The 23,400-nt window shown below is 38.0% G+C and overlaps 1 protein-coding gene across 2 annotated transcripts; it reads left to right on the forward strand.

Moving 5' to 3' along the window:
* The first annotated feature begins 3,395 nt into the window (after positions 1 to 3,395).
* On the forward strand, positions 3,396 to 23,000 carry LOC136666092 (guanylate-binding protein 1-like). 2 transcript variants are annotated; one of them, XM_066644090.1, is made up of 11 exons: positions 3,396 to 3,535; positions 7,034 to 7,240; positions 8,742 to 8,869; positions 10,992 to 11,101; positions 11,372 to 11,574; positions 13,233 to 13,472; positions 20,385 to 20,665; positions 20,770 to 20,982; positions 21,222 to 21,324; positions 21,410 to 21,603; positions 21,847 to 23,000. In XM_066644090.1, exons 2-11 carry the CDS (start codon positions 7,039 to 7,041, stop codon positions 22,024 to 22,026), a joined length of 1,854 nt encoding a protein of 617 aa, XP_066500187.1. In that variant the 5' UTR covers positions 3,396 to 3,535; positions 7,034 to 7,038; the 3' UTR covers positions 22,027 to 23,000. The 2 variants fall into 2 exon arrangements, with proteins under 2 accessions (XP_066500187.1, XP_066500188.1); XM_066644091.1 differs by lacking the exons at positions 20,385 to 20,665; positions 20,770 to 20,982; positions 21,222 to 21,324; positions 21,410 to 21,603; positions 21,847 to 23,000 and adding exons at positions 16,545 to 16,825; positions 16,925 to 17,137; positions 18,306 to 18,408; positions 18,492 to 18,685; positions 18,861 to 19,995.
* Positions 23,001 to 23,400: the final 400 nt, after the last annotated feature.

The raw sequence follows: 23,400 nt of genomic DNA on the forward strand, positions 1-23,400 counted from the left end.
ATACACTGGTCATTGCAGGGATGGTCCCACCTCCTCACTGATAATAACAGGTGGTGATGTGGGGGTAATCTCTGGTCTGGTCAGAAATCAGGCAGCATACAAAGACCATTTCCTGTCACTAACATTTGAACATCACCAGCTTTTACTGAAGATATATAATGTCTGTCTGGCTGCTTGTTAACCCTTTAGCACCCAAATATGATCCACTTCAAGATGTGTCCATTCCTGGGTGGAAATCTCTATAGAACATGTACTGCGTTGGGACACACAGCAGCAGCTGCACATGACCCAGAGTCAAACATCCACCTGAAGTGTCTAAATCTCCCCCAGCACTGTGTTGTCGAGCAATAGAACTTTGTTCTTTTGAGTGATGGCGATCCATCCAGTAGCTTTGGGATGAGCTAGTATCCAGAAACAATCCAACATTAGAACCAGAACTTATTAATGCTCTCATGACTGCCATCAAACTCTCAAGAACATATTCTGATTCTAGAGCAGAGGTCTTTAAAACCCGACTAAATCCAGTCAGGTCCTGTTTCCACTGACAGCAAACTGAACTCTTATGTAACCCTGTTGTTCCCTAGATTCACACACACTACACACACCCCTCTGTAGATCTGTCACGCCAGGTCTGAGGATGAAGAAAAGTCACATGGCAAGTGAAAACTGAAAGAGAAACTAGGCCAGTTTCCAGCAAACTGAGACCAGTTATTTGCCTTTCAGCTGTTCTTTTAAAGGTTTTGGGTTCTTCACAGGTGTCACAGTGGCACTGCAGGCTCAGTTTGAGGTTGTAAAACTATTTTTAAGCCAATGTGGTTTTTTCCTCATTTTAATTATTTAAAAAAACTTCCCTCTCTAATTTTCCAGTTCCTTGTTTCTTCATCTGCATGAGACACTAACATAGTGTCAAATGACTGGTAGTTTTACATGTCAGTCAAATATTTGATTATCATACTGAAATCTGTTTGGTTAGCTGGTCACAGTGGTCCGGATTTGACCATTTGATGAAGAAATACTAAGGATTTTGCTTAAGGCCATGAAAATTTAAATGCATCACGTTTTTTCCCTCCACAATTGGAGAGAACAGTACAGAAACTGGACGAATGGTACTGTGTAATGTGTTCTTGCTGTGTCTGTGTGGGTTTTCTCCAGGTGCTCTGAAATCCACCACCCTTCTGTCCATACACACACACAACAAACACACACACATGCACACACACACACACAGAGCCCAGCTTTTCTTTTGTATAGATAAAGTATGAACCAGCAAAATACTTCACTGTATAAACTCCTAATATTGTCTTATTAGTGTTTGTGCTGATACATCTATGTGTTTCTGAGCTCACTCTACTCTAGTGAAACATGTAATGTACTGTGTATCTGAGGGCATTAGAGCTGCAGTTTATAGTCATTTTTATAACTATTAGTCTACTGATTTATTTCAGTATCATTTAAAAAAGACTGATATTCACAGAGTGTGTGTGTCCTGCAGTGTGTGTGTGTGTGTGTGTGTGTATTGGGATGGTTGTTGAAACTGACAGCGTGGCACAAACAGCGCCATCTAGAATATTTTTCACCAGCTGCCACTGATATTTTCTGCAGAGATAAATCAGGCAAAAACCATATTATGTGTGAAACTGTAACAGTGACAGTGTAACACAGATCAGACACTTGCAGATATAAAGCGAAAAGAGATTTTAATATATAGAAGATTATAGGGGTTAACAGAAACAGTTGTCAATAATAATACAATCACAAGAGTGACCACAGCAGACACGGGCAACTAACGAGAAAACCAGCACAGGAAAACCGATAAGGACCGCTCGGTACACTTTGTAAGTTGGCAATACTTCGCAAAGACAGAGTGTAATGGACAATACCATCAGAATTGAGGTGAGAAAGATCCAGAAATATGTGTGTGATTGGGTGGCTTTGAACATATGACAGTCTTCAAACAGAAGGGAATTATGGGAGTTGTTATAGTCAGAGGCAGGAGAAAGACCAGGAAATGTGACAGAAACTAACAGGATGCGAGAGAGCAGAGACATTAGAAGGATACTTCAGCTCTGAAGTGTGACTTTAAAATCCAAATCTGGGTAAAGTGAGCAGGAAGAGGGAGCAGCTGACCTTGGGTGAGCAGGTGGTCATGGCTGATAAGCTGAGAAGTTGCATTGTGTGTCTCTTTTCCCACTCTTTATATGGCCTTCTCTAAAATGTTTTCCAAAGAGCTCACAAGAGAAAGTATACAAAAATATTTCATTAATCTCACACATTCACTCACACACTCACACCTACAATCACATTTGAATACATTATAAAATGTGGGGAAATTACATTTTAAAATGCAGGAAATTACACAGTAAATACCAGGAAAGTACACCCCAAAATGCAGGAAGATATACTGTAAGTACTCTGTAAAACACAGGCTGTATTATAACATGTTATCAAATATTTTTTTGGTTTTCCCAAAGATATATTGTTGAATATTGAGGAAGATGGAGTTTATGTCAAAATGCCCCTAAACCTGACATGATGAACTTGTTTAAAATTCCCCTCTGATTATAGATTCACTCCTAAAAGCTTCTCACTGTTCAGAGTCAGAGACTAGCAGGCTTTCTTTCCAAGAAACATAAGTGATAAGCCATGGAATAGCTGTAACTCTACACCTTCAGCTTCACAGATCTATGGACATGGAGTTAATTAACACCTCTATCCACCTGACACTCCTGTGATGATTATATTTCTCTGAAACCAGACAAGAAAAGAGAACAAAACCAAGAAAAGGAAAAAGTAGAAACCACAAAGATCCATAAAACCCATGCAGTTGACATAAAAACAAGTTTCAGTTTCTCACTACGGGAGTCATTTTATGTAGCACCTAGTTCTTTAAAAAACGTTGTTTCATTTAACTGTAGATGGTTGGAAAGCAAATAAAATTTACTTGAACTGACATACCTTGAAAAATGGCAATGAAAAAGAGAAAACTCAAATGGGATCATGAGCCCAGTTACTGTCACTGTCCAGGTGGAAATGCTAGTGAAAGGGTTATACACTTTAATCTGGATTATTCAGACCTGCTGCTCAGTGTCACTCCTGCTGATGTAATGAACTAATAAAGCACTGATGAAGTAGTTATTCACAGTGCATTTATTAGTAAAGGCACTTTTTATAAAATCAGAGCAGGAATGCTTTCACTAGGATTAGTTCCTGTTTAATACAGAATTAAACTTTCCCTGCTCCAGGTTCTCCACACTATAAACAGTCAGTTTTACTCCCTCAGTTCTCTTTCAGTTTCACTTCCATTGAATCTGAAGGGAATTTCCCACCTCCTGTTTCTGATCTCCCCGTATAAATACAGCTCACATTCACAGGCTCTGGACACATTCTTCCTCATCACTGCAACGACACTATTCACAGTAGACCCTCTGCACTGACAGAAACTCTTTTATTTACAGCAGACTTGTTTGTAAACAGAATAGCTTTCTCTCTCCACTCCAAGGGACTGAGATCCTTCTACCTCAACAAACAACATACGGTAAACTCTAAAATTATTTAATTTTTATTAAATATTTTGTTGGGGCAGCACGGTGGCTCAGCAGGTTAAAGTCGCAGTCACACAGCTCCAGGGGCCTGGGGGTTGTGGGTTCGATTCCCGCTCCGGGTGACTGTCTGTGAGGAGTTGGTGTGTTCTCCCCGTGTCTGAGTGGGTTTCCTCCGGGTGCTCTAGTTTCCTCCCACAGTCCAAAAACACACGTTGATAGGTGGATTGGTGACTCAAAAGTGTCTGTAAGTGTGGGTGTGTGAGTGAATGTGTGTGAGTGTGTGTGTTGCCCTGTGAAGGACTCGCGCCCCCTGCAGGGTGTATTCCTGCCTTGCGCCCAATGATTCCAGGTAGGCTCTGGACCCACCGCGACCCTGAACTGAATAAGCGGTTACAGATAATGAATGAATGAATAAATATTTTGTTACACTTTGTAATAAAGTCGTACCTTAACATGTGTTTATCCAGCATTTACTGTGTATCTTCACAAGTTTGATGGTGTATTTCATGGCATTTTAAAGTTTGTTCTTCCAGTACTTACAGTGTAACCTCCCATAACTTCCTTATATTCATCAGTACTTCTAAAATACCTACCAGTCTGTACTTTAAATTGTGCTTCCCTGTAACGTACAGGGCATCTTCTTGCATTTTAATGTGTACATTCTGGCATTTTAAAGGGAATTTACCTGGTATCTACAGTGTATCTTCCCATAACTTAAGGAAAAACTGCTTTATATAAATCAGTTTAAATAAAATACTTAGTGCTTACACTCTCAGTAAAAAAGGTCCAATAGAGGTATATTACAGTCACTAAAGCTACAGACAGTGTAGTGTATCTTTAAAGGTACAGCAGTGGTGTTGAAGTCCAGTTGTGTTCCCTAAAGGTTCATTACATTCTCTTCTCCAGAAGGAGAGGGGGATCTCTGTAATCTTTCATTATACAACTGTGGAGAATAAAAGAACACAATAAAAGTCCTGGAGATGAAACGGGGCGAATGACATCAGCACAACTTTAACATCTACAGTTAATATAGAAAAATACCTATTTAAAGGTACAAATATGTACCCCACATTTTTCAACTGTGGGCTGGCACTTTCACTTGGGGACTTTGAGTGTAATTTCCCCTAACAGTTATTGTTTTATGCATTTATTCTGCAAGCAAGCTTAACTCACTTAATATACATATTAATAACACAATAATAGCACATGCAAAGTTTATACAAAGGTTTTATTCACTAATAATAAAGAAATCACAAAGTCAGTGCTGTTCTCTCCTTTTATTCCGTAAATACAGTGAAATAACAGAGAGCAGTCTGGATCATGTATTTCTGTTCCCATGCGCAGAGAGGGATAGGGAGAGAGAGAGAAAGAAAGGGAAGGGTAAAGTGAGCAGGAAGAGGGAGCAGCTGACCTTGAGTGAGCAGGTGGTCATGGCTGATAAGCTGAGAAGTTGCACTGTGTGTCTCTTTTCCCACTCTTTATATGGCCTTCTCTTAAATGTTTTCCGAAGAGATCACAAGAGAAAGTATACAAAAATATTTCATTAATCTCACACATTCACTCACACACTCACACCTGCAATCACTTTTGAATACACAATAAAATGTGGGGAAATTACACAGTAAATACCAGGAAAGTACACACCTGACACTCCTGTGAGGATTATATTTCTCTGAAACCAGACAAGAAAAGAGAACAAAACCAAGTAAAGGAAAAAGAAGAAACCACAAAGAACCATAAAACAGTTGACATAAAAACAAGTTTCAGTTTCTCACTACGTGAGTCATTTTATGTAGCACCTAGGTCTTTAAAAACGTTGTTTCATTTAACTGTAGATGGTTGGAAAGGAAATAAAATTTGCTTGAACTGACATACCTTGAAAAATGGCAATGAAAAAGAGAACACTCAAATGAAAACAACAAAAAAGAAACAAAACAAAGGAAAAGAGTTTAAAATGAAAATAAAGCAGGTGAAATTGTCTCTAAAAAAAGAGGAGATGCTTTTTTGTGATCAATGTATTTATTTGTTTATCAATTTAGAATAAGACTGCACTTATAAAAGTATATATATATATTACAATCTCTTTATTAATAGTTAAACATGTAATGTATTAAACACAAACAGAGAGTCTTTTAATAAGACATTGATAATGTGGTATGTACTTTCTTTCTCTGTGCTACAAACAATATTTAATGACCTCTAAAGTGTTTACAACCTGATTAATAACAATGTACAAAAAGGTTTTTAAACCATTTATATACATTTATAACTGTATTTAAAAGTGGTACCAATGTGTTTGGAAAATTCACTGCAATATCCTTCAACTCTTTACTTTTATGTAATTTTGTAGTCTGTGACCTAAAAGGAGTTGTTTCCTATGGCACTTACAGCATAGGTCTGTTATCACTCTCCTCCTCAGCTCACAGTAAACACAGTGTGTTCATATTTTGTTCATGCCTACATCCATACATGTTTATTTTAAAAGATAATCCCCTTTCTCACTGGTTCTTTCAGAGAGAGTTAGGCACATGGGTTCACACCCCACAAACCCAACCTGACCTTCTGTAACATTCTCTGTACATCCTCCTTAATACGCCTGTGGTTAATCTGAAGCATTATTTCACACACACTGTGCAGCGACAGATGAGCTACTGTCTCTGACTTTACATCTACAAGGTGGACCAACGAGGGAGGAGTGTCTCACAGAGTGGACAGAGAGTGGACACAGGGTTTAAAAACTCCAGCAGCACTGCTGTGTCTGATCCACTCGCACCAGCACAACACACACTATACTGCTATGTGGGGGTCTTGAACATCAAATTACAGGGTAAAAAAATGATAAAAATATACAGAGTTGTGGCTGGACTGCAATCTGTAATTGTAGAACTACACAGCGCTCCTCTGTGGGCAGTATAGCTGAGAGAATGGACAGTGAGTGAAGAAATAAAGGGGTGGCAATAATGATAAGGTGGATCAGTGTATAATTAATTACATGATCTCTCCAGATTGACATAAAGTTCTAGATTGACTGAGAATATTAGAAGAGTCCCGACTTTAGACACTTTTGAATAAAGACTTAATACATTCCTGTTTGAGCAGCTACATCTAAGTTTAAAACACTCTTCACTTTTAGTCAGTAACGATACTGTATTTCTGTTCTTTTATTGTATCATTTGAAATTGTTTTAATAATTTTTATCTGTTTTATTTTACTCTTTTTATGTATTTCCTTTTATTGCAATTTTAATTGTTTTATTGATTTTTATAATTTTTATTCTTGCTTTTAATTTAACTGTTTTTTTTTTTTTTCTGTAAAGCACTTTGAATTGCTTTTGTATGAAAGGTGCTCTATAAATAAACTTGCCTTGCCTAATCCAGTTCCAGAGGTAGGCAGCTTTAGTGTTAGGAGCCTGGTCCATAGACTTTTTCTTGTGTAGCATGTTCACTCACATGGGGGAATTAAACCCTATGTATTTATGTTTTCTGTTCCAGACACAATGGCGTTTGGAGATACTACAATTAAAATGTCTGCACCAATATGTCTCATCAATAACACGAAAGATGGAGGGCTGGTGGTGTGTGAAGAAGCGATGAAGATCCTGGATCAGATCACTCAGCCTGTGGTGGTGGTGGCAGTGGTGGGTCTGTACCGAACTGGAAAGTCCTACCTCATGAACCGACTGGCACAAGCACAGACAGGTGAGGGGTCATAGTGTATTACAAAGAACTGTATTGAAATCAATTTCTTCTTCTTCTGCTGTTTCCAGGATCAATAACTCAAAAACAATTAAATGTAGAAATGTTGTTCTCAATTTGTTGCATAGGTGTTGTAAATGGCACCAGAGGTTTGACCTTTCTGCTTTCTACCTTTTATCCTGGAATCAGTATCCATGCTACATTCTTACTGCCCAATTTATATGTGGAAAATAGAAATATTACTGTAAATTTTATTAGATTTTTATGCAGTATTTTATTTTATATTTTGCCCTTAAAGGGAGGGAAAAATGATTATCCATATTGCATTCCCAAGTAATAGTTTTCCATTTCCACTGGTATGTTTTTAATTTCCTGGCAAAAAGAGATGCCTTAAATTCAGTAAAGAAGAGGAGACACAAATATGTTTGATCAGATCTAGAGTTCAAAACTGCCTTTCTAGTTTCACATTCACAAACTTTAATATCTCTACACTCTTGGCAAAAATGGTTCTGTATAGTACCAAAAAATGGTTCTTTGGCTTGTAATAATAGTGGAACCCTTTTTAAAGGGTTTGTATTTTTTAAAGAATTTGCAATTAAATAAAAAAAAAAAAAATATGAAAACGTGGTTCTTTATAGCATCATAAATGGTTCTATATAGAACCCTATGAAAATCATTCAAATTCTTTAAAAAATTCTTTAAAATTCTTTAAAAAATACAAACTTAATATTTTACTGCATAGACCACTTCATGAAATAATGGGAGACCATATTATACTAATAATTTTATTTATTGAGTTAATTCATATAAACAATTTAATTTAGGTATTCAGAGAGTTCTTTGAGAATTTGTGGTTCTATATAGAACCATTGCCTTTAGCAAAGATGGAGAACCATGAAGAACGCTTTTTTTTAAGAGTGTACAATAAAGCTTATAGGTAAGATACCGATTTTATGCCAGCTTTTACAACTGGAATTCTTGGAGCAGTAGAACAAAAACAATGTTTGTCACATAGCAATCTGACCAAAATAATGTAGAAGCTGATCTGAGAATCTATTTTATATTATGAATGAAAAATACCTCAGTAATTACTCACATAGTTGCTTATGTATTGTCACTTTAATGAGCTTATATTCTAAAACTGATGTACAACTTCAAATCACAGTTTACAAATGCTCCATAACTTGTAAAATTTTCCACAGGTGTGTGTGGCTGATTGAGTGAAACTGTCCTCAGCTGTGAGTGAGTTGACTAAGTGAGCATGTGAAATTCTCCACAGGTGTGTTTGTGAGAGAGACTGAGTGAGAGAGTGAACGTTTCTACAGGTGTGAGTGACGGGATGAGTGTATGAGTGACTGGGTAACTGTGTGGTGTGTCTAGGGTGTGTTCCTGTTTTGTGCTCACTGATTCTGGGTAGGCCCTAGTCCCTCCGGGTCCCTGTTCAGGGTAAAATTTTACAGAATGAATGAATACAATATTATTTACTCTTTATATTTAATTTCAGGTTTTCCTCTGGGCAACACTATTGAGTCTAAGACAAAGGGAATCTGGATGTGGTGTGTGCCTCACCCTCAGAAAAAAGACCACACTCTGGTGCTGCTGGACACTGAGGGGCTAGGGGATGTGGACAAGGTGGGGACAGAAATCATAAAAATTATAAAATGATGAAAGGTTATCAGAAAAAAACCTTGAACGTTCTTTTTTTCCAGTGATTATACTTTCAGTCATAAAATGGCCATAACATCTACACGTAATGACCAGGACATACCAGAGGTTCTGTACGAAATCTATTGTAAATGTGGGCACACATGAGGGAATATGCTCTACACAGCACTGTTCAGGGAGATATTGAAGATGTCAGTGAAGACATCTGTGCGCTGGTGGAAGGTTTACCAGCAAGACTAAAGCTTTGAGGACGCAGAGGGAGAAATAAGGCCACCTTTATGGCTATATGAGATATTCCAAATTTCTCTAAGACTAATATGAATGTGGTGTTTGAAATTTTCAGAACAATAAAAAGTGGCACTTTACTAATGCTTTGGGTGAATTTAGTCTCTGCCTTGAAACCATTTTGATTTATATTACATCATTTCAGTGCGCAGTCTGTATTACTGCTGACACTGCACCTAACCTATAGTTAATATCATTAGTTGTCTTCATCAAGATCTCTTCATCAGAAACTGCTGGTGGACTCTTGCAGGCACATATTGTCGGTTGGAGGCTCACCCTTGGGATTAGGCTCCTGGTTTATGCCAAATTCAATGCCCCAGTGAAGAGGAGCCAGAATCTGTGGGCCTGGAAGGATGGGCTCTGGTGACATCCAGGGAGTGACAACTGCAGGGACAGGGCATCATGCTTAGTGTTTTTGGAACCTGGCCTGTATGACAGCATGAAGTGGAAACAGCCAATAAAACAGGGTTTGGCCACTTGGCCTGGTTCTAGTGATCAGTCCCTACATCAAATGGGTGTTTAGCCCCCTCTAACCAGTGCCTCCATTCCTCCAGTGAAAGTTTCACAGCCAGACGTTCCCTGCCCCTGATGATGTAGTTGCATTCTGCTGGGGATAGTTTTTACGTGAGAAGAAGGAACAGGTGTGTAGCTTCTTATTGGGTTACTGGCATTGAGACAGCACAGCTCCAACTCATACATTGGATGTGTATACCTCAATGACAAATGGCTTTTCAGGATCAGGCCTCTGTACCAGTGGTACTGTTAGTTTTGTCTTGATGTCCTGAAAAGTCACCTGTGCCTCCGTGGTCCAGTAGAAAGGTCCTGGGGTCTATCAGGTAAGGGCATGACTACAACAAGTACTGACTATGTTGACCAGTCAATTCAGGGCTTGTGATGTTTAAGCCAAGGATAGCTCAAAACTATGGCCTGTGTTAGGCCTGTGTTGGCTAGATCTCTATTGTTACACATGGGAGTTGAAGTGAAGGGTTAGTGGTTGGGTGTGGTGTGTGATATACCCCAAACCCACTGCTCGCCCTTCAATGGCAAGGACAGGTAAAGGATGTTCAATGCGGTGCCCAAGGGTCATGGCAAACTTAGTATAAATTAAGCTACTTGTAGTCTACAAAGGTCTAGTGAAGTTCCCATTTAAGCATTGTCGAGAGGGTTAAAGCAGAAAGCATGAAAGTGCCCTAGTCTAATCCTCTCAGTCATTTCCCGACTTGCAGGGATTAACACAATGCCAGGTTCCTAAAAGGGAGGGTATCAGTGGGGTATCAGGCAGGTGAGTGCCCCTGACTGCATAGGCTCAGGGACATCCCTTGGTGTTGCTGACAAAATGGGAGGAGCATGTCCAGATGAACTATGCCCAAAGGCATGAGTGTTGTTTGCCTGCTCCTGGACCCTCTGGTGCATATGGGTGTCAAAGTGAATACTCACCTTGCACAATCCAACTAGGTCAGGGATAGGTCATGATAGGCATGCTCATCCTTCATTCTGCGACTGAGCCCATACTGAAATATTGCCATTAGGGCCTCCTCATTTCAGCCACTCTCTTTGGCCAGGGTGCAAACTCGATGACATTAGTCAGCTAATGAGCACACAACTCGAATTTGAATTTAAGCAAATCTAAACAAGAGATCAAGGCTAATAAGACGGTTTTCATTAACTTTACAAATTTGGACACAAATCCAGAAGAGAAATACCAGGATACAAGAGTAAACTGTGTTCTCTGCTAGTACAGTATGTTCAGTGATGCTTCTGGTGTTTAATATTTGTGACCCACTGATGAAATATGCGTTTTTAGGGAGATGAGAAGCATGATGTCTGGATCTTCTGTATGGCTGTTCTCCTCAGCAGCACTCTGGTCTACAACAGCTTAGGAACGATTGATAACACAGCACTGGAGAAACTACAGTATCCTTAATCACACACACACACACACACACACACACACACACACACAGAACTATTGTGTACAACAGCTTAGATATGATAGATACTTTCAGACTGGAATATATTTTAAATATTGTAATTCACATGAAACTGCAATAGATTATTGAACAAATACTGGACATTTATCAATGAAATGTATTATATATTCATACATTTATTTTCCCCACTACATTAGATCCATTATTCATTGCTTTGTGTATCATTTGTTTTCCTGAAAACGGTTTTACACAGCTATGTGGCAAAACTGACAGAGAATATTAAATTAAAGTCAAACACCCAGAATGGTGAAGAAACATACAACACATCCACAGAGTTCATGAGAGTCTTTCCCTCCTTCATTTGGACGGTGAGAGACTTCATTCTGCGGCTGGAGCTGAACGGAAAACCCATCACTGCTGATGAGTACCTGGAGAACGCTCTCAAACTCAAACCAGGTAATTATTTAAATATAAAACCCATCACTGCTGATGAATACTTGGAGAATGCTCTCAAACTCAAACCGGGTAATTATGTAAAGTTGAAAATAACTTTCATTCATGTTTTGGGCGTGTGCTCCAGTAAGAAACAGAACCAATACTGTGTCTCATAGTGCCACCCAGTGCTCTGGAGTGCTCCTTCAGTGTCAGCACCTTCAGTGCAGGTTGTCCAGTGCTCGTCCCACATTGAGCTTCAGCATTTCTCCTTAACACTTACAACCTGATCAACTTTGAAGCTGAAGAATCTGAGCAAATAAAGTTGGGGATTTCAGCCATGTCTGAGGTGATCTGACATGCCTTGATATTTTAACAAATTGCACCTACATAAAACTGTTTTTTTCCAAAAACCCAAAGGTGCTGATATACAGTGAAATACAAACAAACAAACAAACAAAACAAAAAAACACACTGTAAACATTTATGAAGTTTTTTTAAAGCTCTGAACTCAGCTTTCTGATATTTTAATTAAATTTCTTCTATATTGATATGAATCTGATGAGACACTGTTCTAAACCTGTGGCTCACACATTGACTGTTTATGAGATAGATGTGAAACAAAGGTGAGAAATCCCCTCCCCACGGTCAGAGATAATGGCCCATTAGCCCCACCACCCCATCAGTGATAACAACTGAATCATTTGGATATAAATGTTAATATTTTAGTTATTTAGCTTCAACAAAAATTTCTTTTAAGGATCATAGCCATAAATATGACCTTCAAACGAAGGCAGCAGAGAGCACCCAAACAACATTTACCATCAGCTTCACGAAATCCTTCTGAAATATATACTGAACTAGCATAGCATTGATGCTAATCAGCGCCAAATGTGCAGCAGACAAAAGAGTCAAATTTACTTCACTTACTCATCACTACATGAAGCTGTTCCTCCTTAAGCAGCTGAAATGTGTGACTGTGTCGTCTTGGAACTCCAAAAACACAGCCATGTACGTTTGTTTATTTGACTAAAGAGGGCATTTTCACACATCTTAATCCTCCAATAAGATTCATTATATGAGTCTCAGAGAGAGACATGCCTCTTGTTGCTCTTGTTGTTTCCCTAACAACCAGGTAAAAATGTATTTCTTTTCAACCTATGTGTATTTGAAAATTAGACTCTTTAAAGTCTATGTTTATTATGTTTCAGGGACAAAAACTAGTTCTAATGTATCCCGCCGGCAGGATCACAGCCTCCAGAGGGTTAAGGGAATCACTGTGATTACAGCAGAATCTTGGCAAATTAAAAACAATCTTATATCTAGCTACTTAATATTTCTGACTCTGAGAAATATTTAGTGACAATTTGGTATAAATTTTGTGATGAACGAAACCATCAACATCCAAATGATCTTCCATTGTACTGATCAATTTATCTATAGCATTCATTCATTCAATGTCTGTAATCACTAATCTGCATGACTCAAACCCACAACCTCCAGGTTCCTGGAGCTGTGAAAGACACACTCCCTGCTGCTCCACCGTGCTGCCCTTACCTACATCAAGTCTAGATAAATATAAAATAAAAGATAAAATGACTCAGAATGTCACTTGATTCAAATCAGTGTCATAGAAAGACTCTTAACATATGTTTATAATTATTGTTGTGTTTAATTTAAAGGAGACAGCCTAAATGAGATAAGGAACAAGACGAGGAGCTGTGTGCGAGAGTTCTTTGCTGTTCGTAAGTGTTTTGTGTTTGAGCGACCAGCGAATTCAAAGAAGATGATGAATATGGAGAGTCTGACCGACGCTGACCTGGAAGAGGACTTTGTGAAGGAGGCGAACACTTTCTGTTCATATATTTACAGCAACTCTAACCCTAAAACCCTGAGGGGAGGCCTGGGAGTCACCGGGAGAAGTGAGTTTATTAATTAAAAACACATAAATTTCACACAAAATACATGTCAAATATACACATCACATACAGATGTGGACAAATGTGTTAGTATTCTCCCATGAAAAAATTAGAACCCCCAGTTTTCTCAGAAATCACTTGAGACACTTAATATAAAACATTGCTTTTGATCTTTGATTCAAGAAAATATTTATAATAATGAACCATATAAAATTTGTACAGACAAAAATTAAGGGACTACATGAGAATCATATATTTCGGTTGCTCTGAATGAGGTGTCTCACATGTCGACAAATATTTCAGCCCAGCTCCAACTCTTTTACATTTGAATGAAGTCATTTCAGACACAGACTTTTGTCTCAAATGTATTTGTATAGCACTTATTAAAATGTCTTATGTTGTTATAAAGCAGCTTTACAGAAATACAAAATTAAAACAAGAACTGAATGAATAACCCACTGTGAGCAGCTAATAGTGACAGTGTCAAGAAAAGCAAGAGGAAGTACATTTTGGAGCAACAAAAAAATCACAGTGTACCCATCCTACTCATCTTAGCAGGTGAATGAGAGGGAATATGGAGGTGAAAGCATGTGCTGAGGTGCAAACACAGATTTAATAAAAGTAAACACAGAAAATAACCTTAATTAGATACAAACTGGATTCCAAAAAAGTTGGGACACTAAACAAATTGTGAATAAAAACTGAATACAATGATGTGGAGATGGCAAATGTCAATATTTTATTCGTAATAGAACATAGATGACAGATCAAAAGTTTATTCTGAGTAAATGTAACATTTTAAAGGAAAAATATGTTGATTCAAAATTTCACAGTGTCAACAAATCCCCAAAAAGTTGGGACAAGTAGCAATAAGTGGCTGGAAAAAGGAAATTGAGCATATAACAAACAGCTGGAAGACCAATTAACACTAATTAGGTCAATTGACAACATGCTTGGGTATAAAAAGAGCTTCTCAGAGTGTCAGTGTCTCTCTGAAGCCAAGATGGTAAGAGGATCACCAATTCCACCATTGTTGTGCAGAAAGATAAAAAAAAATAGCAAAGACTTTTAAGTTATCATCATCAACCGTGCATAACATCATCAAAAGATTCAGAGAATCTGGAACAATTGCTGTGCGTAAGGGTCAAGGCCGTAAAACTCTACTGGATGCTGGTGATCTGTTCTGTGGTCAGATGAGTCACGATTTGAAGTTCTTTATGGAACACTGGGACACCATGTCATCCGGACCAGAGAGGACAAGGATAACCCAAGTTGTTATCGACGCTCCGTTCAGAAGCCTGCATCACTGATGGTATGGGGTTGCATGAGTGCTTGTGGCATGGGCAGCTTGCATGTCTGGAAAGGCACCATTAATGCAGAGAACTATGTTCAGGTTCTAGAACAACATATGCTCCCATCTAGACGTCATCTCTTTCAGGGAAGACCCTGCATTTTTCAACAAGATAATGCCAGACATTCTGCAGCAATCACAACATCATGGCTACGTAGGAGAAGGATCCGGGTACTGAAATGGCAGCCTGCAGTCCATTTCTATTACCTATAGAGAACATTTGGCACATCATAAATAGGAAGGTGCAACAAAGAAGGCCCAAGATGATTGAACAGTTAGAGACCTGTATTAGACATGAATGGGAGAGCATTCCTATTTCTAAACTTGAGAAACTGGTCTCATCTGTCCCCAGACGTCTGTTGAGTGTTGTAAGAAGAAAGGGGGGATGCCACACAGTGGTAAAAATGGCCTTGTCCCAACTTTTTTGGGATTTGTTGACACCATGAAATTTTGAAACAACATATTTTTTCCCTTAAAATTATACATTCTCTCAGTTTAAACTTTTGATCTGTGATTTGTGTACTATTCTGAATAAAATATTAGATGTTGGAACCTCCACATCATTGCATTCAGTTTTTATTCACAATTTTAGTGTCCCAATTTTTTTGGAATCAGGTTTGTATATACACAGCAAACAAAGAAGGCAAGAATAAGAACACTTGTGTCTTAGACAAATGGGAAAAAAATCAACTGTACTAGACTACACTGACAGAACATGTATAATGAGGCATAAAGACATGCACCTGTGAGTTTTATCACAATGGCCTAACATATTTAATAGAGAAATTCTGGTTAGTAAAGTAATTTTTCTTCTAATGGAATGTGAAATAGAACCTTGTTTGGGTGATGTGAGGCACTCCAGTGTGAGATAAGTGTGTGTGCAGTGGCCGAACCTTAAAGTAGCTGAATAAAATAATGGTTGGATACAGACTTTTGTACTTGTAGTGTACCTTGGACACAGGAAAGCTCTTGTAAATGAGCAGAACTAAAGCAAGAGTGATCAGGAGAAATCTCGAAGCCAGAACATTTCCATAAACCTCATTAATACCAAAATGTAGAGATCAATCCAGGTTCTACTGCTTTTTTATTAAGACTAATAAATATGAGATTTCACATGAGAAGAGGCTGGAACTGAAGGAGCTGGATGGAATGAAGGAACACATTTTAGGAAATATTTGAAGAGATTAGAAAAGAAATGGGGTTTAGTTTTACTACTGATTGACAGGTCTTTATTTTGTTACTTATATGAATCATAATCTTATATACACTTCTGTGCTGTAGTTAGATTTACTTTATCACTAACTAGTGTCAGTTCAATATTATGATGAATGGTGAAATAATAAATATACACTAAAGCCTCATTTCAGAAAATCTGTAAAAATTTAGAATCTGACGCCTCCAATGCCTTCCAAAGACAACAGGATAGAGTTTCCTGCTGAGCTCCATCACTTTTGCTTTACTGACTTTGATTAAGCGTTTGGGAACTGTAGAGATTCAGTGCTGCAGGTTTGTGAGTGAAGTTTGAGAGTCGAGTTCTCACTTGATATAAAAATTCACCTGCTCAACTGTGCGTGCTCACCGTCATCTGATTCTCCTGTTCATGATGACCATAGGAGACAGATCTGGATATTATTGTAAAACTGTCATTTACAATATGACATCAGCTATTCCCATGAATATATCACCTGCCAATCACAGGTTAATGAAGCTGAACTGTATTTCAGTGTTGGTCACTCTGGCTCAGACGTACGTGGACGCGATCAACAGTGGTCAGTTTCTGTCTCTGGATAATGCCATTGAGTCTTTGACTCAGATTCAGAACAGTCGAGCAATAACTGAAGCCGTAGACTTTTACCGCAGTGAAATGACCAAAAAAGTCAAGTTCCCCACGATGACTCAGCAGGAGCTTTCTGACATCCACTCAGTCGTAGAGAAGGAGGCCATCAGTGTCTTCATCAGAGGGTCCTTCAATGATCTGGATCAGAAATACCAGAAGGAGCTGAAGGTACTAAATTTGATGTTTTATCTTAAGTTAAAGCTTAGAGATGACTGATGTAGGAGGGAGATTGAGCTGTGAACATTCCTCTGGTTCCTTGGTGTGCAGACACATCTGGATCACGAATATGAGAAGCAGGTTACACAAAATAAGGAAGAATCACTTAAGCTGAGCCAGAGTGTTATCTCTCGAGTGTTTGGACCCCTGAATGAGCAGATCCGAGTGGGGACTTACCAGCGGCCAGGAGGGCACTCAGACTTCTGCAGAGCCCTGGAGGCAGCAGTTCAACAGTACAATCTGGAGAAAGGACTAGGACTTATGGTGAGTCTTGATTTAGAGAGCAGAAATATTATTACAGTAACACTGTTTTATAAGGTTCAGCACAGTCCAACAGTGCACACAGACACGTGTTGATGATAAAAACATGTTTCTGAGAGAGAACAGATTTCACCATGCTGGTCGCTGGGTTGCTGGCTATATTAACAACAAGCTTTTGTGTTAGCCACTGGCATGCTAGCCTCTTTGGCAAACAGCAATCTAAAGATTTTAGCCACCAGTATGCTACTCATGCTGACATTAGAATCTGAAACACTCCTGAACGGGGACTCTCATCATTTTGCTCTGCTCATGTTACTCTGTGAAGTTATACCATGTAGTAATATTTACAGACAACAGTGAAACTCAGAAGCAAGAATTCAATTGGCAGGTTGATATTTTGAGTTGTCCCCTCCTGAAGTGTTCATCTCTAGACCAACTGGGCGAAAGAGATGTGGACCTTTCAGCAAACTGCAGGATCTAAATATTTTTTTTTTTACAGGCTGTGGCCATCAAAAAGTGAATTTCATAGAAACATTTTAAATATTTTGTAAATGTCCTGACCAGCTTTAACCTAACAACAATTAAACATAAATGCTTACAGATAATCTGCTCTATGAAATAACTCACAGGGAAAACTCGCACCTAACACTGGTAATGTCAGTCACCATAGCTCTCCATCACCAGTCACGAAGAGACAGAACTGAGGAGGTTAATGAGATATTGCAGAACAGTCAAGGACTGCTCAGATCTAACATGCTGGAACCAATGCTCTGTGTCAATTTTGCATTCCAGTTCCTACCACAAGCTGGTGGCATGACTTTCAATATCAAAATCATAACCGATTCAGAAGGTGAAATAGTACAACATAAGTTAAGAATGATTACTGATTACTGTAGCCTGAGGCATGTGAGTAATGGCAATTATGATTAGCAATCTAACCAGGTCTAAAAAGTTGCACTACTAAATGTCTGTTCACTTAGGGCCATCATACCCATTTATAGATTATGGCCAATTCTGATTTTTGTGGCATCAACAGGGATGAGATTTACAGTCTTATGAAAATATGCCAAAGTTTTAGACATATGTGTACTCCAAATTCTGCATGCATGCCAAGAAATCGGAGCATGTTTGACTGTATTCCCAGTAAATTACATTCACACTTTGTTAACAGAGTGAAGAGGTTTTGAAAACCTGTCTGTCAGAGAAGAATGAAGTTGGACGCAATATTCTGGCTACTGACCGCTCCCTAACTGAAGCCCTGCAAAGGAAAAAGGGTATAAACACATTGTGGCAAAACTGAGGGGAAAATTAGAGTTACAGTTTACGGCTATTTTTGTAACAGTTCATTTTCCTGTAGACGAAGAACTCAGGAGAGAAGCTCTGGAGCGTCAGAATAGATACCTAGAAGAACAGAGGAAAATCCAGGAACAGCGGATTCGGGATCAGCAAAGAGCCCAGCAGGAATACGCCGAGCAGCTGAGGAAGAAAACGGAAGAAGAGAATGCACGCAGGAGGGCAGAGATGCAGAGAAGGATAGCGGCTGAACATGAGGTAATGAGTTTTTCACCCTGTCAACTGCATACTGTGTGTTTTTGATACAGTTTTTGAAACACTATTATATTTTGTGATTCAAAAAGAGTGAAAGAAGAATTAATTATGTTCATTAAATAAATGTTTTTTACACTCTCAGGCTGACTCTTATGTGTTTGATGTTTAATATTTTCAGGAACAAATGAGGATCATGGAGCAAAGACGCCAGGAGGAAATTCGAATGATGCAGATGGAGATGTACAGAATCCAACAGCAGAATCATAATAACGATCCTTGTGTTATTCTCTAACCTTGTTGTTCAATAATCAGGAGATTGTTCTGCTTTCATCTAAGTGTCACACTATCATTAGTGTCCTAAATTTTCAGGTGAAAGAAATTACAGTTTTTAACTGCCATCAATGTAATAGCCTTTTATTTTTACTACTATAATTACCTCTACTTGTCCATTTGTCATGAAGGTTTTGTAGAATGTTTTTCCATTCTGCTTTAGCACTGATTCAGAACAGAAATTAAACTGTAACAGTGGATCCACAAACCACACACTTGCTGATATAGAACAAAAGGGGAATTTAATATATAGGCACATAAAAGGATTAACAGAAACAGTTGTCAATAATAATACAGTCACAAGAGCGACCACGACAGACACGGGCAGAGACAGTTGCTTAATCAAGTAGACAACCAGAGTCAGAGGTCAGATGAACCAAAGAATGAGCAAACTAACCCCAGCGACAAAACCAAGAAAGAGAAACAATACAACTAGCAAGAATCCATGCACAGGAAAACCAATATGAAAGGACCTCTCTGTTGGCTACGTAATTAACAAATTTAGAGTCTCATGGACAGGGTAATACACACAAAAGAGATAATGAGTCACAGGTTTGTACAATCAGAATTCAGGTGAGGAGGATCTGCAAAAGGGTTTGTGATTGGGAGGCTTTGACACCTTCAAACAGACTGTGACAGTCTTCGAACAGAAGGAAATTTTGGGAGATGTAGTTGTCAGAGGCAGAAGGGAGACCAGGAAGTGTGACACTTACTAATATTCATGTTTTAGCAAGATTCCTGATGTCCTCTTTACTACCCCACAGACATGTTTGGGCTTTCAGAGTTTATCTTCTAAACATCTTATTTTTGGAGGTGTGAGGTAATGTATCAAAGCTTAAAGTGTTGGAAATGAGTTGGGTACACTGTGAAATTCAGTATGTAGTTGTGTTGAAAAGGTAGAGATAATGTCATGCTGTAAAGCTAATGGAGAAAATACGAATGTGTGTTACAGTTGCTTAAACAATAAAGTGGCTTTCATTTACAAACCAAATTGCTTCCATGTAAATTTTTTCCCATCACAAGATCCAACATATTAAAAATGATGAATTGTTATTACAGGTACAGACTTTAAAATATTAATTTAAACTAACCAAAGACTGAATTCACTAAAACGAATCAATCAACAAATAATATGTGTGATTCAACACAGTTGGGGATTATCGCCAGCGATGTCAAATAAAAACAGTCATGTATTAAATTTGGTCTCCGAGTGTTTAATGGTGAAATATTACATTACATCTGTGGTTTCCACTGGAAATGGAAATGGAAAAGGAAGTTCCCATCACAGGATTTCAGAAACTAAGTAGCGTATTAAATGATTGTATTTGTAGAACTGCAACTCACTTGTTAATGCATATGATCTGTGTTTCAGTGTTGGCCACTCTGGCTCAGACGTACGTGGAGGCGATCAGCAGTGGTCAGGTTCCATCTCTGGACAACGCCGTTGAGTCTTTGACTCAGATCCAGAACAGTCGAGCAATAACTGAAGCCGTAGACTTTTACCGCAGTGAGATGATCAAAAAAGTCAAGTTCCCCACAGAGACTCAGCAGGAGCTTTCTGACCTTCACTCAGTCGTAGAGAAAGAGGCCATCAGCATCTTCATCAGAGACTCCTTCAATGATCTGGACCAGAAATACCAGAAGGAGCTGAAGGTAATAAATGAGATGGGGATCTTTTTTATTAATTTAAATGTCAGTGATGACTAATGCAGGAAAGAGAATGATCTGCAAACATTCCTCATTTCTGTGGTTTTCAGACACAGCTGGATCATGAGTACGGGGAGCTGGTTAAACAGAATATTGAGGAATCTCGTAAACTGAGCAGGAGTGTAATCGCTCGAGTGTTTGGTCCTTTGGAGGAGGAGCTGAGTCATGGAACTTACTTGCGCCCAGGAGGATACTCCACTTTCTGCTGTGCCCTGGAGGCAGCAGTTCAACAGTACAAACAGGAGAAAGGACTAGGTCTTATGGTGAGTCTTCATACTTACTACATTTACAGACAAAAAAAAAAGAAATAAAAAAAGAAGTGGAATGGAATTAAAAATCCTGTTGTGTGAATGTAATGTTGAAGTAAATAAATACAAATTTAGGGTGAAAGGATACGTTTATTAGGGAAACTGTACAATTGAAACAGGCTTCTAGCCTGGCTACAAGATGAGTTGTGGATATGTTTAGAACTGAAGTTATAATCTTCCTGTGTTTTTCTCAGAGTGAAGAGGTTCTGGCAGCTTATCTGAAGGAGAAGAGTGAGGTTAGGAGCAGTATTCTGGCCGCTGACCGCTCCCTTAGTGAAGCTGAGCAGAAGATACACGGTAAAACAGAGAGAAAATGATAAAGAAACACAGAAGTAAGATTCTGTTGCTTTTTTGTAATGGTAAAACTTTCTGTTCCCTGTAGAGGAAAAACTTAAGAGAGATGTTGTGGAGCAACAGAATAAATATCTAGAAGAACAGAAAACAATCCAGGAACAGCTGATTGTGGATCAGCAGAAATCCCACGAGGAACACGTTCAGCAGCTGAAGATGAAAATGGAAGAAGAGAACGAACGCAGTAGAGAAGAGATTCAGAGAACTCTAGATGCTCAACATAAGGTAATAATGTGAAATATTTATGGATTATTAAAATGCCCTGTATTACACCTTCCCTTCCAGTTTCCAAAATTAAAACCAAATGTGGATAAGTTGATCACAAAAATCAAGACATAATCTCTGAGCATTTTTAATCGATTTGGATTGGTTAATATACAGCCAAATAATTATCTTAAATAACAATCTATTAGAAGCTCACAGGATTTTTTTGTTATTTGATAAAATCTATTTCTTTATCGTTTTCAGGAGCAGATGCAGAGAGTGGAGGAGGGATACAAGCAGAAAAGTTTGGAGATGCAGAAGCAGATGGACCAGCTCAGAAAAGAACAGAAAAAAAAATCAAAGGGTTTCTTTGGGACCATTGGGGGGGTTTTTCTAGATATTCTAGACCTGCCTGAAAGACTGATTACAAGCATCTTTAGTTAGAACCAAAGCCAAAAGGAATCACACACACACACAAAAATAATAATAATTATTATTAATATTAATGTTATTATTATTATTATTATTATTATTATTATTATAAGTGAATGATTAGGCTATGAATTTGAGATATTGACATTAAAAATTAAACATTTATTAATTTTCTGAGGTAAGATGTGTGTGTTTTTAGACGCACCTCATTATTATCAACTTAACTATCAACTTGCCTGGGTTATTAGATGCTTTGTACCCAATGATTCCAGCTGGGCTCCAGACCCTGATCAGGATGAAGTGTGAAAGTTTAATGAATAAATGTTTATTCTACATTGATAACTACATAATATATATATAACAGATGTTTCAATAACAACGATATGATTTTTAAAAACATTTTTCAAATTACATTAATATGTAAAGCATCTGTCACTAACTGACATCCATTACAGGGTGCTGCCCATTTCACTGCCTTCAATTTCAAAGTTACTTTGAAAATGTTAATACAGACAAATCCAAGAGGTTTATGTTTGATGTTTGATGTCATGTTATATTGTGATATAAATTTTGGCCTGATCATCCAGCTCTAATTCATTATAAAGTTCATTCATTCATTCATTATCTGTAACCGCTTATCCAGTTCAGGGTCGCGGTGGGTCCAGAGCCGTGATTCTCAAAAAATATACAAATTAAAATTTACATTAAATCTTGTATTCCACATAAATATTTTAAAAGTGTTTATGTTTTAAAAAATCAAAGATGAGTATATAGTGGACTGTATTCGAACATGGGGTTGGTGGGAGGAGTCAGCTGTAAGTATCTTGTGTGATCCTTTCCCCGATAAAGCCTTGTGTACTACATAAATATAAACCCCATTTGTTTGGAGGCAGGTTTTCTTTTATTTAAAGAAGGCGGTAGAGTCATTTCAAAAATAGAATAAATAAAGCAATTAGACCCAAAATGTATTAATAGATTAGATTCACTCAGTGAACATAAGTGTTGTTAATGCATAGAGTTGTCTTTTTTGTTGTTTTGAAATTCTCTGATTAATGTATGACATGTTTTGGGAAAGACATAGTAGATAATTATATATATATATATATATATATACACCCAGAGAAATGTGTACAGTATCATGCCTTTCATTACAAAATGACTAAAAAACATCAAATCAGATTAACAGTTAAGACCGTATGGAAATTCCATTGACTTTTATTTAACTGCAGACAGAATATACCCCAGATATTCCATAAAATCACATTATTAATATTATTATTATTATTATTATTATTATTATTATTATTATTATTTATCTCAATACTCACCCTAAATTGTCCCCATCAACTAATTAAGTAGATCAGACATCTATCTCAACTCAATGTT

The sequence above is a fragment of the Hoplias malabaricus genome, chromosome 14 (assembly GCF_029633855.1).
Source record: "Hoplias malabaricus isolate fHopMal1 chromosome 14, fHopMal1.hap1, whole genome shotgun sequence".
In the NCBI taxonomy this organism is placed as follows: Eukaryota; Metazoa; Chordata; class Actinopteri; order Characiformes; family Erythrinidae; genus Hoplias; species Hoplias malabaricus.

What these genes read in the sequence shown, in the direction of transcription:
- LOC136666092 (XM_066644090.1), top strand. Translation starts at nt 7,039, where the DNA reads ATGGCGTTTGGAGATACTACAATTAAAATGTCTGCACCAATATGTCTC. An exon ending in AATACCAGAAGGAGCTGAAG is followed by an intron (nt 20,666 to 20,769) that starts GTAATAAATGAG and finishes TGTGGTTTTCAG; the next exon opens with ACACAGCTGGATCATGAGTA. An exon ending in AGAAAGGACTAGGTCTTATG is followed by an intron (nt 20,983 to 21,221) that starts GTGAGTCTTCAT and finishes TGTTTTTCTCAG; the next exon opens with AGTGAAGAGGTTCTGGCAGC.